Raw genomic sequence first — 20,194 nt, forward strand, 5'->3', positions numbered from 1 at the left:
GCCCCATTTTTGAAATATTACCTTTATCCTTACCATACATCGCCTCGCCTTACCTCTCCTAATCTTATCTTACCTTAACCATCATCACCTCACCACACCTCAGCCAACCCCGCCTAATCCCACCCCGCCTTACCTCACGTCACCTTCCCTTACCCCACCTTATCTTACATCACCTCACGTTTAACCACCTTATTTCGCCCCACCCTACTCTATCTCACCTTTCCTTTTCTTGCCTCACCTCAACTCGACTTACCTTACCTCAACTCGCCTACCTCATCTCATCTTACCACACCTCATCTCACCTTACCCCATCTCACCTTACCACACCTCATCTCACCACACCTCATCTCACCTCATTTCATCTCACCTTACCACACCTGATCTCATCTGACCTTACCACACCTCACCTTACCACACCTCATCTCATCTCACCTTACCACACCTCATCTCATCTCACCTTACCACACCTAATCTCACCTTACCACACCTCATCTCACCTTACCACACCTCACCTTACCACACCTCATCTCACCACACCTCACCTTACCTTACCACACCTCATCTCATCTCACCTTACCACACCTCATCTCACCTTACCACACCTCATCTGATCTCACCACACCTCACCTTACCTTACCACACCTCATTTCATCTCATCTTACCACACCTCATCTCACCTTACCACACCTCATCTCATCTCACCTTACCACACCTCATCTCATCTCACCTTACCACACCTCATCTCATCTCACCTTACCACACCTCATCTCACCTTACCACACCTCATCTCACGTAACCCTGAGCTTTGCTTATCTTGTATATGATTCTAATGCTGTGGTCTGATCCAGGGTCCGTATCGGCTGCCATTACGTGGTGAACCTGCGCCATTTTGATAACGTTATCCTGGTGATCATTCTGATTAGCAGCGTGTTATTAGCCGCCGAGGACCCGGTGGTAGAGGACTCTTACCAAAACCAGGTAGGGGATCAGTCTTTTTGCCTTTTAATAGTTTTCGCTTAAAGCTGGTGAACTCAAATGTCCATAATGTCGATTATAACCCTATTACAAGTATAGCGCATCCTTTATATCCAACTACTTTTCTTCGAAATATTCGTGGAAAATGCAACCACAAGTATGCATTTGGCTTATTTTCTCATACATGGGCTTAGCTTGCTGAGTGCTCGTTATTTTTATTTCAGATCCTGACGTATTTTGACTACGTCTTCACGACCATATTCGCGTTTGAGGTTATCTTCAAGGTACGCGTCTGTTTACGATCCCGGCTATGACTGTCCACTCATTGTTATTCATTATTTAAAAAGGGTTAATCACGTCGCCGTTTTATGCTCCCGCTCGATGGCGAGTCACACAAAGCATTCATTTCCATCGGCTAATTCAAGCAAGTAACCAAGATATTTACAATCAAATATCGTCAATAACATATGCGACTTTTTATCTTTAATTGTTATTTTGAAGTTTACTTGTCAATAAAGCACTGAATTTTCAATGACAAACAATAATAGAGTGGATGATCGACATTCTTTAACAGTATTTTTCATAGCGTATTAACTAATAGCGTTAATTTTTATAAAGGATTAACCCAATAAATTGACGGATTTGTTGAGCTATCTAACTAACGTTGTAGTCGTTGTTTTTGTGGTCTTTGTTGTTTGACATGATGTCTCGGCCACCACAGTTGATTGACTATGGCGCCATCCTTCATCCGGGGTCTTACTTCAGAGATGCATGGAACTGTATCGACGCGCTGGTGGTGTCGTGTGCCATCGCCTCACTTGTGCTTGGGTAAGTAATCATAATTCGGGCTCGTAGACCTCCCCCAGGGAATATAGTGAATGCTACAGTTTTCAGAACCTTTTAAGGTTAAATTCGTTGCTTTTAATTCTGTTTTTTTTTTTTGCGCTCACTTGCTCAATATTTTTTATACCCATGAATCATTGCAGGCCACGACATATATTCTCGAGTGACATTTGGAATGGGAGCACCACATAAAATCTACCTCCTTCCCTTTTTCGTGGAATTTGCTATAATTCTTCTATATTTTTTCTAGAATGAACAAAGACGCCTCTGCGCAGTCCAAAAAAACCGTCAAGGTTCTTCGTGTCCTTCGTGTGCTTCGACCCTTGAAAGCCATCAACAAGGCCAAGAAACTCAAGGTCTGCGGATCCATTTAACTTTTAGCCTGGTGACATTATCTTACCCTGGTGACGGGAACTGTTATCCTAGTGAAGGGGACTGTTGCCCTGGTGATGGGGACTGTTACCATGGTGGCAGAGATTGTTGCCCTGGTGACCGGAACTGGTATCCTGGTGACGAGAACTTGCCATCTAGTATAGGTTTCAAAGGGTATTGCTACCGAGGAATTTGAATGTGGTTTCAATACCCCCTATACATCATACGGCCGAAGTCTAGTATTTGAAATATTTGGTGGGGCATCTGGGATTTGGCCTCGCAAAAGGGAAAGCAGCTTTTTTTTCTAATTTTGTTTTTACTGTTTCAAAAAGATCTTTGCTGGTGCTTCACCTTGTATCTTGTGTTATGATAAAAATACTTGTATTAATACTGCGTCTTTTCGTGTCGGGTAGGCTGTGTTCCAGTGCATGTTGTACTCGCTGCGAAACGTACTCAATATCCTGATCATCACCGTCCTCTTTCTCATCATCTTCTCCGTCATCGGAGTCCAATTGTTCCAGGTAAGACGACCCAGATTATTGGGTAAGCTGTGGTGGCTCCTGGGCAGCCTGTGTTCGGGATGGAAATCGTGGTTTCCAGAGCTTGAGATTGAATTTTCTCATTTAACTGAGATATCCCCAGAAGAATGATCTTTCTGAGTGTCAAAATACAGAAGTTCGTAGGATTTCCCTGCATTTATTTACTGATTCCCATTACAAGATTTTCTGCTGTGTCATTGCATCGCCTTCATAGCGTCCTATGTAAGAACACCATTCCGACCACTAAGAGCGCGCGTACTATCTCAGTTATGTTTAATGTCTCTTGTAAGATTGAAGCTTAGAGAATAAATCTCAATTGACCTGCCTGTCGTTTAAATTTAAATTCTGGATCTTGACATCGTTTCTATTCTATCTTTTCCTTTACAGGGAAAATTCTTTTCATGTAATGACAGATCCAAGATGACTGAAGCGGAGTGCAAGTAAGTATAAGATGTCTTCGTGTTATTTGCTTCGTACTTCTTATTGAGCCTAAGACTGTCCTTCCCAGGGGCCATTACTTCGTCTACTCTGACTACAGCGACTTGAGCAAAGTTGAGGTGAGAATCTCCACACTTTAAGAGAGTGTGAAAAAATTATTAATGAACACGACCTAAAGTAGCATTGGCACTTTACCACACTATAGTATAACATAGAGCGTGAATAATTCCCCCCTCAGGGAACACTCCCTAAAGGAACATTGTCACTACCACACAATAGTATAACAGAGCGTGAATAATTCTCCCTCAGGGGGTTTAATGAACACTCCCTAAAGGAACATTGGCACTCTTCCACAGACTTGTGTAACAGATCTAATACATGTGTTATATTCATCTTCAGATACATGTTATTATTCATATTGCTGTTATTAAATAAGAATTAATATATTGTCATAAATAATATATAATTAATATATATTAAATTAATGTATTGTCATAAAATCCTTGGTGTCCCCTTTGCGTCTATGGGTGCATACAGGTTAACCTCTTGTCAGCCACGCCCATTCACCTATTCCCCCCGAACCAATGTTGTTCACTTAGGCCTGGAACTTTGCTACCGCATACTAACGATAGGCGCTCAACATTGACACGGGGGGGGGGGGAGCATTTATTTGTGTGACTCACATGTATGTTAGACATGGGATTTCGTGAAGGTGTAGCGTAATCGATGAATGGGTCACCTAGTTTAGGCGCGGATTGCAGCTATATTTATTCCTGTGATAACGATGTTTATCTGCCTCCTATTAATTACTTTTGTGAAACTTCTTCGTTTCAGGTTGTACAACGGGAATGGGCATTGGCCGATTATAACTTCAACACAGTTTACTACGCAATGCTGGCTCTGTTTACCTCATCTACCGGCGAAGGATGGCCCGCGTAAGTGATACTACCTCATCATGCCGCGGCCAGAATGTGTTATCCCTGTATCCCACCCCATCCTTCCCTTTTTCCCAGTGCCCGGTAAAGTTTTAAAAGTAGGGTAATCCGGGTGAAGCGAGCTAGGGAGGTTTATCTAAATAATAGGGATTCCAAGGCAATTTCCAAGAGAAATCAACTTATTGCTGTTTATCAAAACGAATAGTGCGTTCACTCAAATCTTGGCAAATAAATCGACTTAACGGAGGTATTACGTTTAAAGTTTTCTTTGGCCAATGGAACACATGTGTTTCTTTCAATCTTATGCAGACGCTTATCACTTTTACGCACGTGATCTTGAAATCTCTGCAGTGTTGAATGGTATTACTTTGTTACAGACAACCTTAGAAAAACCAGGTTTGCGTAGGAGGGGTGGAAATAGGGATGCAACGTACGCAGGATAACGCTCGAAACGTCAGCACAGCTTCTCTTTTTTCACAGACGTCGTAGATCGCTTATTTGTTTGCCTGCATTCACCTACATGTTTCCCTTACGTAAAATTCCCTATTCCCGTAGCCTGTATAAGTTCATGACAGCTTGTGTAATTCCTGATTTGGGTCTATTTACAGTCTTATGCAGGCATCGATTGACACGACCAAGGTGGACCAAGGACCAGTTGTCGATAACAAGATCGAGATCTTCCTCTTCTACATCTTTTTTGTCATCGTATTCTCTTTCTTCTTCTTGAACATCTTCGTGGCTCTGATTATCCTGACGTTCCAGGAGCAAGGAGAGAAAGAGCAAGGGGATTGTGAACTCGATAGGAATCAGGTGCGTGAACGTGTTGATGGGAAGCGATTGCTTTTATACTTATAATGATAACAATGATGGCAATGGCGTCGGTGATGATGATATTAATGATGATGATTTATCATCCGACGGATGATAAATACAGAAATAATTCTTCCTCACGTCACCTGCGCTTGACAAACCCAACCCAGCTGATTGGCCCGTTCGTGCGTGCATATAAAAATAGTGTCACGCCGTGTTCATAATAATACAAATTGCCCCTACTTATGAGCACGTGGTATTATCCATTTTAGCGTGACTGCTTGCACTTTGCCATGGTCGCCAAGCCATCAGAGAGATTCATGCCCGAAAACCCCAACACCATTCAGTACCGCGTGTGGAAGATCGTGGATTCGAGACCCTTCGAGTACTTCATCATGACTCTCATTGCGCTGAACACGCTTATTCTTATGATGAAGGTGAGACTTGACTTTAAAGGGGGCGTGGTATTAAATGCCACTCATTGACATAAGCTTCAAAATTTGACCACGTGACCCGAAGGAAATATTTTTTAAAGCCACAACGTTGGAGCTAGCACTCGCAAGGGTGGAAATGATTTTAGCGCTTTTATGGAAAGCCCGAAGAGATTATTCGAAATTATCAAAAAAGCATCAGGGTTTATTAAATGGCCTTTGATTTGTCAAATAAATACAATACTTTGGCTTGTTTATCTCTCATAATGCAGGTGAAAAAGGATGGAAATACACTATAATAATGTTTCGGTACAATCTGTAGGTTTATTCATACTTTGTGTCAAGCAACGCAACTTGATTCTCCGTATTTGATTCGATACCAAGGAAAATTAATTTGTTTCTGTTCATTAAACTTGTGTTCCGTATATTTTGTATCCGTAGTTTTACCAAGAACCAACGCTTTACCGCTACTACCTGGATCTGTTCAACTCCATCTTTACCTTCATGTTCACGGCCGAGGCTTTGCTCAAGCTTATTGCTTTTAGAACGGTGAGTCCGCCCACCAGGAGACTGATATAGAATATTCAACGAATCACCGCGCAGGGATCATGCATTCAAACGATCGCTGTTCGAGTAGAGGAAGTTAACCAATCACAGTGCAGTAATAGAACATTCCGCCAATCACAGTGCAGGTATGGAACATCTAGCCAATCATAGTGCAGATGAAGAAATTCAGCCAATCACAGTGCATATAGAGCATTCAGCCAACCATATTTATCTAAAATTGCCAAGCACAGTACTAGAATAGGGGCCAGCCAATCACGGAGCAGGATATAGAACATTCAGCCAATATGAAGTCTATACCGTAAATGACCTAATAAACGCCCGGGGCGTTTATTTAATTTCGATGGTCCGAGGGGGGCGTTCAATAGATAGGAGGCATTTATTATAGAGGGGCGTCCTTTACAAACTTTAGCAATATAACAAGTGCAGTGGGGTTCTAGTCTTAGTCAAAATCACGTTAAATTATAGCCTGCGTAGCAAGCATTTCTTGACATTAAGCAAGTCTCACCCAGTAGAAAACAAGCTTAGATGAATTAAACTGATTTGTTTTACCGAAATTCCTATGCCGTTTGTTTGAAGCTGGTAAAGAGGGTGGGGGGGGGAGCGTTTATTAAATAGAGGCGTTCTTTAGGGGGTGTTTATTAGATCATTTACGGTATGCTTTGTTTTAATTCTGTTTTGTACATTTTTCTGCAGAACTACTTCCGTGATAACTGGAACGTGTTTGATTTTGTCGTCGTGCTCGGGAGTTTGTTGGACTTCGTACTCGATAAAGCTTTGGTACGTTCGGCATTACACCTGAACCTTAAACCGCCACATTACCACCGTGATCCCGCAATTAAACCGCTAACCTACCGCCCCATTACCCCACTATCGCAAACAAAACGCAAACCACATTAACCCACCTGAATCAACCGCTTGCAGCTTTTTCGGCGCTATATGATCTGCCAGCAAACCACAAACATAACTGCTTAACGCTAAAATTCGTAAAAAAAAACCGCTAACGCGTCTCCACAAAAACCAATCGCACTGCCGTGGAACTGCCATCAAGCCTTTCATAATCGCATGGGGAAACCATTGTAGGGAATCGTGTCTTGTTTAGTGTCTTGTCCGTCATATCACGCACGTATAAATCAGTGCGTTGAGGACGAAAGCAGAGACGAATAGCTTCGTCTCCTTCTTCTCCTTTGCGTTTTTAGTGGTACCAAAAGGCTTATTACCTTTGCAGGAAGGTAACGAGATGCCTTTCGATCCGAGTCTGTTCCGATTGTTCCGTGCTGCTCGTCTCATCAAGCTCCTCCGACAGGGCTACACCATCAGGATCTTGTTATGGACATTTCTGCAGTCATTCAAGGTAATAATAAGGGCACGTGTGGACCTCAAAAGTCTTTCTCATACATTGGGACCCCGTTAAAAGGGCACACTGGGACCTCTGAAATGGCCTTCATACAGTATAAACCCTTGAATAAGGAACCCCATAAGTGCACGTGCCGACCTAAAAACCTGTCCTCATTCAGTGGAACTCTGTCCAAGGACACGTTTGGAGCTCAAAAAGTGTTCCATACAGTGGGGACCCTTTAATAAGGGACCCTGTAAATAAGGACACGTGCGGACTTCGAAAATCGTCCTAATAGCGAAACCCCGTTAATAAGGGCACGTGCGGACCTAAAAAAAAGCTTGTCATACAGAGTAACTCCATTGAAGTTCGGACCTAGAAAATCGCCCTCATACAGTGGAACCCTGTTAATAAGGGCACGTGCGGACCTAAAAAAGCTTGTCATACAGAGGAACTCCATTGAAGTTCGGACCTAGAAAATCTTCCTCATACAGTGGAACCCAGTTAATAAGGGCAATGAGGACCTCAAAACTGCCCTTTTCCAGTGGAACTTTGTTTAATCTTCGCATGTTAAAAACACCTAAAAAAATTTCTTAATTGATTCAAGTGTATATAACTGTGTATTTTGCTTTAGGCATTACCGTACGTTGGCATGTTGATCGGTTTGCTCTTCTTCATCTACGCTGTCATTGGAATGCAGGTGCGTACAGTTAATGAGTACATTTGGGAAGTGCCCTCCTCGCAGCTGTGTCGCTGTTTTACAAAGGCGTTTTACAACCTTGTGAGTCTATGGCAGAATGAAGGCGCCTCGGGTTGCCCCCATACCATCGATACCTATCCAAGTCGGTTTTATGTAGATATATGTATTATATAAAAGGGGAGAAGAAACCAAACTCAACTTACACCAGGACAGGGAATCGAACCCGGAATTCAAGGAGGCAAAGGCCTTACAAAGCGACCATCTGCCAGCTACGCCACAACAGCTTCAAAACAAGGACATATGGCGTATGCTTTTGTTGTGTTGTAGTTATTTGGTCAAATCGGTAAGAATAACGACAGCAAGGGCGAACCGTGGACTGCGATCAGCGGAGATAACCACTTCCAGTCCTTCTTCCCGGCTATTCAAGTGCTTTTCAGGTAAATACCCCACTAGTTTTCGAAAATGGTACAGAAAAGGCCGATGCGCGGGGAAAGTATAACTGGCGCACGTCCACCATCCAAAGTTTTCCCGTCTTATTCATGCTCTCTCGTAATAACTAAATGCAAACTGTCCGTTTTTTTTGGCAGTAATGCCTTCAGCAGGAATTATGGTTGCACGCAAGCACGCGGAGTGACATCAAACGTGTATATTTTAATCGCGAAGTCTTCTCGGCCAATCAGCGCGCGTTTTACTCGTTTTTAAGGGCTGTTATATGGTTCTCAACAGGTCTGCCACAGGTGAAAACTGGCACGTGATCATGTTGGCATGTACATCCGGGGCTGCATGTGAAGTACGCGCCAACAAGCCCGCGGACGAGACCTGCGGGAGTAACGTTGCTTACGTGTACTTCGTCTCCTTCATCTTCTTTTGCTCCTTCTTGGTAAGAGGCAATTGACAATTGGGCTAGTCACGTGGCTTACATCGTGCTTTGAACTTGTGACTATTATTCTGTTCGCGTGGCTTACCTCGTTCTTTGACCGCGTGTCTTTAATCATGTTCACGTGGCAGACCTCGTGCTTTGAACGCGTGACTATTATTCTGTTTGCATGGCTTACCTCGTTCTTTGACCGTGTGACTTTTATACTGTTCACGTGGCAGACCTCGTGCTTTGACCGCGTGACTATTATACTGTTCACACGTTTGACGTTGTACTTTATAACAGTGTCTCATGCTGTTCACGTGGCTGGCCCCGTGCTCTGATCACTGATGTCAAAGTTTTTTTTTTTTTTTTTTTTACCTTGCAGCTGCTGAACTTGTTCGTCGCCGTCATCATGGACAACTTCGAGTACCTCACCCGAGACGAGTCCATCCTTGGCCCACATCACCTGGACGAATTTGTCCGAGTGTGGTCCGAATATGATCCGGGCGCAACGTAAGTCAGCTATTCTCTGACGATTTCGTCCGAGTGTTGTTCGAATATGATCCGGGTCAACGTATAGGCAAAGTCGTTCAATTGTGCTCCGAATATGATCCGGGCGCAAAGTAAGTATGACAGACCCGTCCGAGTGTGGTCCGAATAGGATCCAGGCACATTTTTGTATGACAAGTTCGTTCGGTTGTTTTCCTAATTTATCATTCGGACGCAAAAGTTGCCAAACGGCTTTGACAAGCTCTGACCTGTTTTCGTGCATTACCAATTGGTTATCGCCTAAGGTATCAAATCACGACGATCCTGTAGTGTAGCGAGGGTACGAGAGTAACCCCGACTCGTTGCCCTAGTGAGAAAGCAGGTGTTAAACATCCTTCTCACCGTCTGTAGGGGCCGGATTAAACACACCGAGGTCTGCCAACTACTCCGGCAAATGTCACCGCCTGTTGGTATAGGAAAGAAATGCCCAAAGATAGTCGCTTATAAGGTAAGTAGAATTCCATCTCTGTACATCCTTTTTCTGCTTCTGCATTTTCAGCCCCCCCCCCCCCCCTTTTCTCTGCTCTCTCTTCGTATCTACGTCATCTTCCTCCCCTGTTCCTATTATTTTACATTTATATATTATATTTGTATGTATCCATCTTCTCTTGTTCTTCCTGATATTTTTTCGCTTCCCCGGATCATGATTCTGATCCTTCTTTTACGCGTCTCTTTTACCGCCTACCTCAGGCGCATAGCTAGTACTTGGCAGAGGAAGCGAGCACACAACCCCTTTGGCCGCCAAAAATGCGGTCTCTTTTTTGGTGAAGGATCGCCAAATCCTGTACTTTCAGGCGGTAGCAGGGGGTGGATCACTGGGGGCTCGTGCCCCCCACCACCCAATATTTTGTAACATTATGAGGAAATGACTAGTAGGGGCGTGGCTGTGCCCCCTCAATTTTTTCTATTATGACCCCCCCCCCCCTTAATATTTCGAGGCCTGCTACGGCTTTGACTTCAACATATGAGATATGTGACAGGGCATTCTATCACCAAGTCATGGCTGCCCACACTCCCCTCCCTAAGGGAATTCTCGCTACGCGACTCTTTCTCGTTCTAACACCACTAATACCAATCGTTGTCATACTTCTAGTACTGTAGAATGTCTCTTGGTGAGACTTATATTGTTATCACTTGTTTCAGCGTTTGATTAAGATGAACATGCCTTTGTACAATGACAATACGGTCAGCTTCACGGCCACGCTGTTCTCTCTCGTACGGACCTCCCTCAAGATCATGACCGAGAAAAGTAAGTCACAATAGCAGGCCGAGTTGTGCACAACCTGGGACCTCGTCATTAAGAACAGCTCGCTATTGCGGAGATGTAGCCATTGGAATCATGTACAAAAGGAAGGGATACATCGTAATTATTATTAAAATCACAGCTATCCTTGTTATAGCCTACTTGTAGGCTTTGATAGTTTTTCCGGCACGAAAACCCCGAAAACACGAATTTCGCATACCATGGCCGCCATCTTGGATAACGCGATTCGCAGAGGGAGAAGGAGAAAAAATGCGCGGCGCGCGTTACCCAAGATGGCGGCCATGGTATTAGAACATCGTGTTTTCGTAGTTTTCGTGGCGGAAAAACTATCAAAGCCTACAAGTAGGCTATCCTTGTTATTGTAAGTTATTGTTGTTTTTATTATAATATTCAAACCGTAACAGCAACCACACATTTTGCTGTTTATTACTGCTAAATACACATTCGTTAGCGCATATCTTCTGCCAATATAGTAAATATGCATTTATTTGCATGAGCCGATAATCTTTTTGCGCAAATCCCAAAGCTCATTTTTGGTAATTTTGCATAATTCAGGAATTATAGCCGGCAGGTATTACAATTCGTTGTTGCGCGACCTCGGCGAATCCAAAATCCTTGTGTCGTTTGGGAATAGCGCGCAGTCAATCAACCATCTAAACCAATCGATGGCTTTCATGTTTGACTTCACACAGTAAGGGAACTGATTGGTCACGGCGGTATGATTGAGTGCGTGCTATTCCCAAACAAGAAATAGACTTGAATTCTTGGCGGCCGCGTAACAACGAATTCGGCTATAATGTTACTAAACGACTTCATCTCCAGATAACCTTCGCGAGAATGACAAGGAACTTCGTGCGATGCTCAAAAGAGTGTGGCCGAAACTTACCAAGAAGACGCTGGACAAAGTCGTGCCTAAGCCTCCAAGTCTAATCAACAATGGTAAGAAGGGTAAGAACCCCATCATACTTGAACTATTCTTTATGACGTAAAAAATGTTCGTGTCACAATAATTTTGCCATTTTTGTGATATATCGAAATTTCGAAATAGTGTCGCGAATGTGACGTAAATGATGGTCAAAGGTCCGCAATAGCGAAAGTTGTCACTTGAAATAAGCATGCAACGATATTGACATAAAAAGTAGTTTACGTTACTTTAGATTTTAATTAATTTTTATTTTTTATTTGTCTTGGAAGTTCAATTGCATCGAATTAACCCCCCTAAAGTAAGAAAAATCGCGAAGAAGGTTGCTATTTGATCACGACGCGATGTTATTAGGGTTTTCTTAGAACCATTAAGGAGTCACACGGAACTATTCCGGAATGGTCCAACGTACTAAACTAACGGAAAGCGAATCAGTACTAATTATCCTTGATGTGGTATTATTTTGGTGTTACTGAGAACCATTTAGAAGACAAACGGAACTATTCATGAATGGCCTGAAGTAATAAAAGAGAGAAAATAAGTACTATTTGGCCATGACGTGGTATTGTTTTTTTAATAGTAACTCGGTAATCCCATCTTTCTTTCAGCGAACAAAGACAATAGTCAACAACAAATGACGGTTGGTAAGATTTACTGCGCAAAACTCATCTACGAAAACTATCGATTTGTGAAGAGGAAAGGAACAGGAGGAAACCAAAAGGTAAGCCTTGTTCTCCCCCCCCCATTATCGACCACGTTCACACCCCACAGCACCAATATTTAGCCATTTCTTGTTGCCATCGAGATCCATTTTTTTGGTCCCTTCAATGCAATGTGCGTGGATCATTTACAGTAATATGAATTATGTGGTGTTCTCCACCACTTCTTATATCTTTAATTCTATCCCTTGCTTATATCCCTGAAGCCCATAAGAATTCGCGCCGAGCTATACAACTATACTAGGCTATCCACCAGATTTGCTTATAATAGAAGTGCTTTGTATTGTGCTAGTAACGCAATACCAGCAACATACCTAGTAACATACCCAAATAGTTTCCTTTGTTTGTTTGTTTTTCATAAAGGGGCATATATGTCCATGTTTAGAAGTACTTGAGCTTTCCCTTCCACATATCTTCAGAAAACATGGTTGGAAATAATCTCCATCAATTCTAGCTGTTCATCTTTATGTACGAGATGACTTCTCGCATCCTTGGATCCCTCTTACTTCTTTCGCAAAGGCTTGAAGGCTTTCTGGACAGCTCAACGTTTGAAGTAGTCACTTTTCACCTCACCTCTCGTTTCCTTCACTCATATTGCCGCAATTACAGCTTTTCTCTTCGTGTGACGTTTCCTGTCTTATCTTCATCTCTTCTCTGCTACTTTTAATGCTTTTAATGTGAAGCTCGGTGTATTTTTCTAATTGTATTCTATTTACAGCTGTTATATACACATTTCAAAAATCGTTGAACTAATGAGCCGTGTATCACGCATCGAATATCGTATTCCGTAAACAATAATAATAATGATATATCATTATTTTGTATTATGTTTTATTGAGCCTTCAAACTCACGTCTTTGATAAAAAAATGAGAAATAAAAGATAAAAATGGCCCGAATAATTGGTCCTTTAGGTACAGGTATTTTAATTGAGCAATAATGCTTTGCAGTAACTAATGATATATAAATTTATAATAACTGATACCCGCTTCAAACGTTCAACGTTTTTTATGTGTATCAGTTGAATAACCCAAGCATGTCTAACCTAAGTGCATATTTAGGTATTCGATTTACTTCTGGCTATATTGCATGTTTTTGTGTGCAATATTTTGTTAGAACTAGAAGTGTGGACATTTTCATCGTACGAAGCGCGCTACCGTGGCAATGAATACAAAGCAAACCATGCGCAACGCTCGCTACCGTGGCCACCAATACCACGTTTTAAGAAAGTAGCTTTTGTAGAATTACAGTCATAATTAACACGAAAACTAGGGGGTTCCGTCGTGCTTTGATGTCCACCCAAGCATTGCATTGCCTTTCTGGTTGGCTAGTGATGTTATATCAATCCTGATTTGCTTTGATTGGTTTACTCCACAAAATTGTCAATGTGCCCACGGTAGCGCGCGTCGCATTGTGTGGCATACTTCAAAGGTCTCGTGATGATGCGAAAACTGTACTTAGCTTTGGTTCTCGCGTTATAAAGGCATCACGTACAAACGGGGAGTTATGTTGCCTCCTAGCTCTTGAAGAATCGCTAGAAAGGAGCTCGGCATAATCGCTATAGTAATCGACTTACCCTCGTAGATTTATGTTTTTAGAGGGCCCTGTCTTTTCTGATTGCTTAATGCTTGCCCTAGACTGATAATAAATAGAGCCTAACCTCCATTGAAGTGACTTCCATTAAGCGGACAACTTCTGTGCAAGGGTCACTTCAATACTAATGTTAGCTAGCCGGCATTTATCGCTCGCTAATGAGTGAAAGGGGAGAAGGGGTATTGTTAGTTTAAATTCCATGTAACATTGAGATCTGGGTTTATCTAATGGACAGAGGAGTTTTACAGCGCAACCAGTAAAACCGTATATAAAACCGAAATATGTATGGAATGCTCGTTCCGACCAATCACTCGCGAGTCTCAGCTTCTGAATTCTTGCATCTGATTCGTCAGAAGACGACCATTATTTTAAGTCTTCACGGTTTCAATGGTTGCGCTGTCAAAATTCCAATTGATATACTTTGTCTGTGAATTGGATAACGCATCACACGACGGTGTAAGGAAAAATCTGTCTTTTTTACTTTTAGGATAGAGTAATGTTTAATAATTTTAGATAGTGGTACTAACGTTTGAGTGTTTTGCTTTCTTCGCGTTTGTCCCGGTCCTCAACAGGATTTCGATCAGGTAAAATATTTTAAATTTTAAATTTTATATTTTGATTGGAATATCGCAAGAATATCTAGTAATCAATTTGTTTTCTGTTAAAGTGATCTATTATCTTTGCAATTAGAAGATAAGTTTACAAAAGCCAAAAATAACATTCCCCTTTTACGCTCCTGCGCAATACTACCAAGTCACAGAAGCATCCATTTCAAACGGCTTATTCAAGCGAGTGACAGACATTCTCACAACCAAATATCGTCGACAAAGTATCAATAGATATCGATAAAGTAAATAAACCATATTTTACAATAAAAATGATAACAAACCCCGTAACGTGTACATTTGAATGCCTTTTCCCACAGCCTGGCTTGCTAGGACGATTAGTCGGGGGCGCAACGTTCCAGAAGTTCCGTAGGGAACACGATCCCGAGGTAACCAAGGCAACATGTTACCAGGACAACGCCCCAGGAAACGACACATTTCAACGTCGCATCATTCAATACGAATACAATAATTGCAACAATGCTGTAATTTTTGGTTGTGTGACGCATATAGGGTTACATTAAATAACAATTACTGCTTGAGGCAGAAGTTTATTTTATGTCTAAGCGTTAACGCTGATTGGTTTAGCTTGCGACCAATGATGCGAGGGATATGGCATGCCTGCATGTCTTATAGCAACTTAAGAGTACATTATTCTTAGTGCTTTACGTATAATGACGTTATAGTCTAAGTTGTTATTAGGTTAACTCTGATTGGTATATCCAGTGACCTATAAGAAGAGTGATCAGCCCAAGCAACAAACGACAAGCGAAGAGAATGAGTTAATGGTTTTCTCATAAATTGCCTTGGTTCTTGCCACGCTTCGCCTATTTGCTCTATAATTAGATTGATATATTGTTTGTTAACGCTGTTATGCATATGTGCTGCTCCATTTGGTTTCTAAGCTCTGGGTAGTGCATGGCATTGCATGTTACTTGTCACTTTTTCAACTTTGGCATGTCACGCAATGCTTTGTGTGTGGCTTTGTTAACGACCTTCTTGTCGTGCAGCGTGACATATGACCTGGACACGACACTCTTGCGTGACACTCTTACGTGATCTATTCTTGCTTGATTTCGGTAATATTACCCACTTCTCTGCTATGTCTCTTCCCTTCTGCTTAAATCTTCAATATTTCTTGAATTTTACCAATTGCCCTTCATTCCCACGTTTCCTTTAGCTTTCTATCTGCCACGAAAATAACCATAGGAATTGTTATCGTCTCAATGGGAAATTTACGGCAGGGGACGGCGGCGGTAATAGCGCCAAAATGTGTTTACGAAATTCTAAGAAAAAGGAAACGATTGAAATGTGCGCCATGTTAACATCAAGGATACATTGAGGCTGAATTAGACTGCGTGATTTAGTCGTATACGACTTGCCCGCGACACCTCAGAGTGTAAATCAGCCAACGACTCCGCTACGACGCTCGACTACGACAGTCGTAGTGTGTAATTCAGTGCTAAGACGTGTCGTAAACATATGTGACCACATATGACTAAATCGAACTGTCAATACCTCCTCCATTCACAAGCTGGTACCAGTACCCTTCTTAACCAGTACCACTCTTAACATATGCTTCTTATTTTACGTTAAATTCTCGTGTACTATCATTAGCCCCCTTTGCCTCCCCCACCTCCCCACATAGATTCCTGTCTTACATGTGCCACCTATGTAATTGCGATCTCGGTTTTATTGATATCAATATGGAATGTTTTCCACTTAGCTCATGCACATGCAGGACATCCCATCAATGTACACAGACGGATCAGACCTGTACAGAAGTCCGTCACAAGTGATCTATCAACAAAACCAACAGGTAAGCCCCCATCCTCCCTCTTTTACCTCGTTGCGCCTCCCTAACTTACCCCCTCCCCCCCTCCCTCGCTAACTCAATTTAAACATTAATAGATCAAGTGATCTTTTAACCCAACCACCATACAAACTGGTATGACTAGAAAAACTACAGACAAGCTGTAAAATAAATACTTCGTCTGCGTGCCAACCCCCTGTTCTTCTTCTTCTTTTTTTTTTGCTCCTACGACGCTCGAAACGTAAGCGAAACTATTTTGTTTTCACAGAGGCGTGAAACATGTTATTTACACCATGTGGGGCCACTAAGTAGCCCAATCCTCCCTCTTCTTCCCTACTCCACCTTCCTGGAAACAATTCCTACCCTTTCCACCCACCCCTAGTTTCATGGTCTCCTGACTGTATACCACACATTGCACTGTATACCACTCACCGTTCGATTTTCTTCTTTTAATAAGACACCCGAGCCGCGCCAGCGATTCAACTCCCAGCCCATCCCATCAACAAGGCAATCGACCACGTCACTAAACGACGGCCGGGGGCCTGGGGTGACTACCGCTGTAGTCTCCACCCCAGGCTCCCGGGGCATGCCTCGGCGTCAGTTGCCACAGCAGCCCACATATGGACAATCTCGAAATGGCTCGCAAATATCTTTGTCCGGGAAATCGCCATATGTGGAGAATCGCGGGGATCCTGTGTTAGAAAACGGTTACCAGTCTAGTATGAATCAGCATATAGCAATGGCAATACGGAGCGGCCAAAGTCCTTACGCGATATGGGGACTCGAGGAGACTGGGGACGACGATGACTGGTGCTAACGGAAAGTAGTGTGCTGAATGCACAGGTTTGGTTGACACTTCGCTATGGCCGTGGTCTAACACGTGCTCATGACGACTCCAAGTCTATCGGTTACATTAGCGGCTCATTTTAGATAGCCGGACGAAACATTAAAACACTTGCACCTTTGTACAGGCTCGAAAGTGTCAGCGGTTGACCGTTTGGCACGTGGAGCTCAGAATACAATGGGAGCAGAAATCGCACAAATCACACGTGACATCTGGCAAGAGTCTATGTGGGCAGGTAGAATGGGTGGGTTACCCACGATACAGTGCAGTGGTCGATGTCCAGCCATGCCGAACCGGCACTTTTGCGACCATGTGGGACAACGTTCGATGACTTACTTGAAAGGCTGAACACGGCAGTTCTCTTCGTCGACATGGTTCTGTTTTTCGGTAGTATTGAGGGTAAATAACGCGTGTAGCTGGCGTACTATCCAGTTCTACAAGTTACTAAAAACATCTTAGAATAACCAGTTTGTAGTAATTTGATTGAAATTTCTAAAATCTTATGAGTGAAATGATGCTATTTTGAGCCAGGTCAGTTGGCCAATTGAGATTGTCAAAATGAGATTGCTCTGGTTCAAATTAGCAGCATTTTTCTGTAGTGTTTGTCGATCTTTTACTCGGCATTTTTAGCTCTTTTTAAAGCATTAAAATGCTCCTATTAACGTAGGCCGTCTTTTCAAATAGGTGAAAGGTTTTAAATATAGGTGGAAGGGGTTTTAGTCGATGCAGGAACCACAAACATATTCGTTACTTTACAAAAACGAAGGGTCAACGTAACAAATCATGGTCGATGAACTTACGAAGCATTGCCGCTTATCTTCCAAATCATGATCAAGTACCCTACGAAAGGGCCTAAAATGCCCGAAAATAACATAAGCGACTCTTTCATATAAAAATGAAATCGAGATCCAAGAAAAGACAGTTCAGTTCGAAAGGCATTCAGGCTGAATTTCAATTTGAGAGAAAAAATTCAACAGAAATCAATTCTAATTAGCGAATTCGACTTGTTGTCAGAATGAATTAACGCTTGTCCATTGTCCATAGGACGTCACTTCCTTTTTGTGGTGACGTCTTAGCGTGTGACGCCATAGTTTATTCTGTATCAAAAACAGCCCCCCTATACTACTTCAGATGGGGGAGTTTCATTCGCGAAAAAAAAACAGGCTGGCCACGCTCAAAAGGAAAGACTTGAAATTTATAGTATTTTGTATCCGTATAACGAATTGTCATTTCACTTGAAACTCAATTATAGGCAATTAAAAGTTGCATTTATAATCAGGTAAAATACGTCTTCTAAATTATTATCAAAATCATAAAAGCGTGCTAAGCCTGAAATTAGACACTGGATTAAATAGAAACATTTATAATTTTAAAAGAGAAAGAGTAGGTGTAAGTTATGTAAAGAGAGGATATGAATTTTGCGACAATTCAAGTATATAAAGTTCAGAGAGAAATCTTTTTTGTTCCAATTCAATATCCCCGTCTATTTTGCGTTTTATACATTAGAATTTGAATGATACAATTTATATATTATATTTAAAGTGCAATATTACTCTGCTTCTTTTACCTTTTTTTCGGATATTTTATTTAGAGAAGAAAACGCCCGAAACGATGCGTGACATTTTATTATTTCGATATTTTTTTCCGCAGACATATAGATGCACAAATTTGTAATGTTAAAAACTTAACCCAGTCGCTAGTGCTAGAGACAGCTATAGTTTACTTGATATAAAACGTACCGTGTAGAAAAAAGCAATATATTTATAAATTCTTATTTATCGTGATGCTCTCAGAATAATGCACCGAAATGAACTAAGATACGCACTGTAAATATGATACTATTGTTGATTAGCTCAACCGCAGAATTGCTCGTTAAAAATTTAGTTCGTTTTCACAGAAAAATAAAATTACTAGTTGAAATAAAAATCATTGTGTTTTTTTTTTCTTTGGCCACGCCCTGATTGACCATTCAAATCCCCTTATCTCCCTACTGGCTGTTACTTAGCGCCACCAGCCCCTCCCCCTCCCCCCTTGAGCAAACTTAGGAGGGGGAGAGGAGGGGTGAGCACGATCCTTGAGTAAGAAAAAGACGACGCAGATTTTTTTAGAACAAAATTTGGCGTTGTTGAATTTTAACGATGAAAGGAAAGACCCTCGACATAAAAAAATGAAAACATTTAGGAAATTTAAGAGCGCTCAAAATTACGAAGATTATCTCTCAGATCTCACAGAATTGCGCTAACAAAGCTTAGACTAAGCAACCACAAACTCGGTATCGAAATTGGACGTAGCACAAAACCGTACACTCCCCCTTAACAAAGAATATGCCCAATATGCTTGGTCGAGGACGAGAAACACTTCATGATAAAATGACCGGCATATAATGAATTGAGGATGAAATGTAGAGAGTTTTTTAATCCGCAACAAAACAGAATCTACAGATCTAAAAGCGATGCCTCCTACCACAGCATTTTTAAAGGTAATCAGTTTGAAACAGGGAGTGCAACCCGAAAAGAATTAGCTCAATTTGTTTGGAAAGCAACAAAATAAAGGGAAAGTGTTTTGTAATGAGAATTAAAATCGCATCGCTACAAAGTACAAAATAGAAATATGTATTGAAAACCAACTGATTTTTTTTTCAATATGAATGTATTTGGAGCAACACCTGTGAGTCAGAGATGAAAAGGTGCCCAAATAATATAATATAATTGAATTTTTTCTCTAAACTTTTTATTACTGTCGACTCAGACCCAGGAACTGCGCACACCAGCAGGCAGAGGCTGTCCGGTACATAATATAAAGAATGATCCTCTTATTTGCGACTGGGGGGGGGGGAGGGAGGGGTGACTCCTTGCCTCCCAGCTCGCTCGTTGCCCTCTCGTCGGTTGGTTCGCAGGCCCGTAGCCAGGGGGAGGGGGGGGGGGGTTTCGAGGGGTTCGGACGAACCCTCCCACCCGGCTTGAAGGTCCGCTCAGAGCAAACAAAAAATATATAACGTTTGGCTGGATTACCATCCACATCAATATGTCTTTAAAATGGCTATACAAATCTTTTTTTTTTTAATAATTATCTTTATTATTATCGC

At 41.9% G+C, this 20,194-nt stretch overlaps 1 protein-coding gene across 4 annotated transcripts in view; it reads left to right on the forward strand.

The window, feature by feature from the left end:
* The window catches only part of LOC5519367 (voltage-dependent P/Q-type calcium channel subunit alpha-1A), a 38,724-nt gene extending 19,689 nt beyond the window's left edge, over window positions 1–19,035 (forward strand). For 3 of the 4 annotated variants that reach the window (XM_048731832.1, XM_048731833.1, XM_048731835.1), the window contains 23 exons: window positions 849–978; window positions 1,200–1,259; window positions 1,697–1,803; window positions 2,069–2,174; window positions 2,604–2,711; window positions 3,117–3,169; window positions 3,238–3,286; window positions 4,002–4,102; window positions 4,711–4,912; window positions 5,185–5,349; window positions 5,785–5,892; window positions 6,604–6,687; window positions 7,136–7,261; window positions 7,878–7,943; window positions 8,271–8,380; window positions 8,670–8,823; window positions 9,188–9,315; window positions 9,703–9,799; window positions 10,495–10,600; window positions 11,438–11,563; window positions 12,146–12,258; window positions 16,179–16,271; window positions 16,723–19,035. In XM_048731832.1, the coding sequence (XP_048587789.1) occupies window positions 849–978; window positions 1,200–1,259; window positions 1,697–1,803; window positions 2,069–2,174; window positions 2,604–2,711; window positions 3,117–3,169; window positions 3,238–3,286; window positions 4,002–4,102; window positions 4,711–4,912; window positions 5,185–5,349; window positions 5,785–5,892; window positions 6,604–6,687; window positions 7,136–7,261; window positions 7,878–7,943; window positions 8,271–8,380; window positions 8,670–8,823; window positions 9,188–9,315; window positions 9,703–9,799; window positions 10,495–10,600; window positions 11,438–11,563; window positions 12,146–12,258; window positions 16,179–16,271; window positions 16,723–17,082 (2,752 nt within the window). In that variant the 3' untranslated portion in view covers window positions 17,083–19,035. The remainder of the gene's footprint in view (window positions 1–848; window positions 979–1,199; window positions 1,260–1,696; window positions 1,804–2,068; window positions 2,175–2,603; window positions 2,712–3,116; window positions 3,170–3,237; window positions 3,287–4,001; window positions 4,103–4,710; window positions 4,913–5,184; window positions 5,350–5,784; window positions 5,893–6,603; window positions 6,688–7,135; window positions 7,262–7,877; window positions 7,944–8,270; window positions 8,381–8,669; window positions 8,824–9,187; window positions 9,316–9,702; window positions 9,800–10,494; window positions 10,601–11,437; window positions 11,564–12,145; window positions 12,259–16,178; window positions 16,272–16,722) is intronic. The other variant, XM_048731834.1, reaches the window with a different exon arrangement.
* The last annotated feature ends 1,159 nt before the right edge of the window (window positions 19,036–20,194 follow it).

Source organism: Nematostella vectensis, chromosome 8 (genome assembly GCF_932526225.1).
Source record: "Nematostella vectensis chromosome 8, jaNemVect1.1, whole genome shotgun sequence".
Lineage (NCBI taxonomy): Eukaryota > Metazoa > Cnidaria > Anthozoa > Actiniaria > Edwardsiidae > Nematostella > Nematostella vectensis.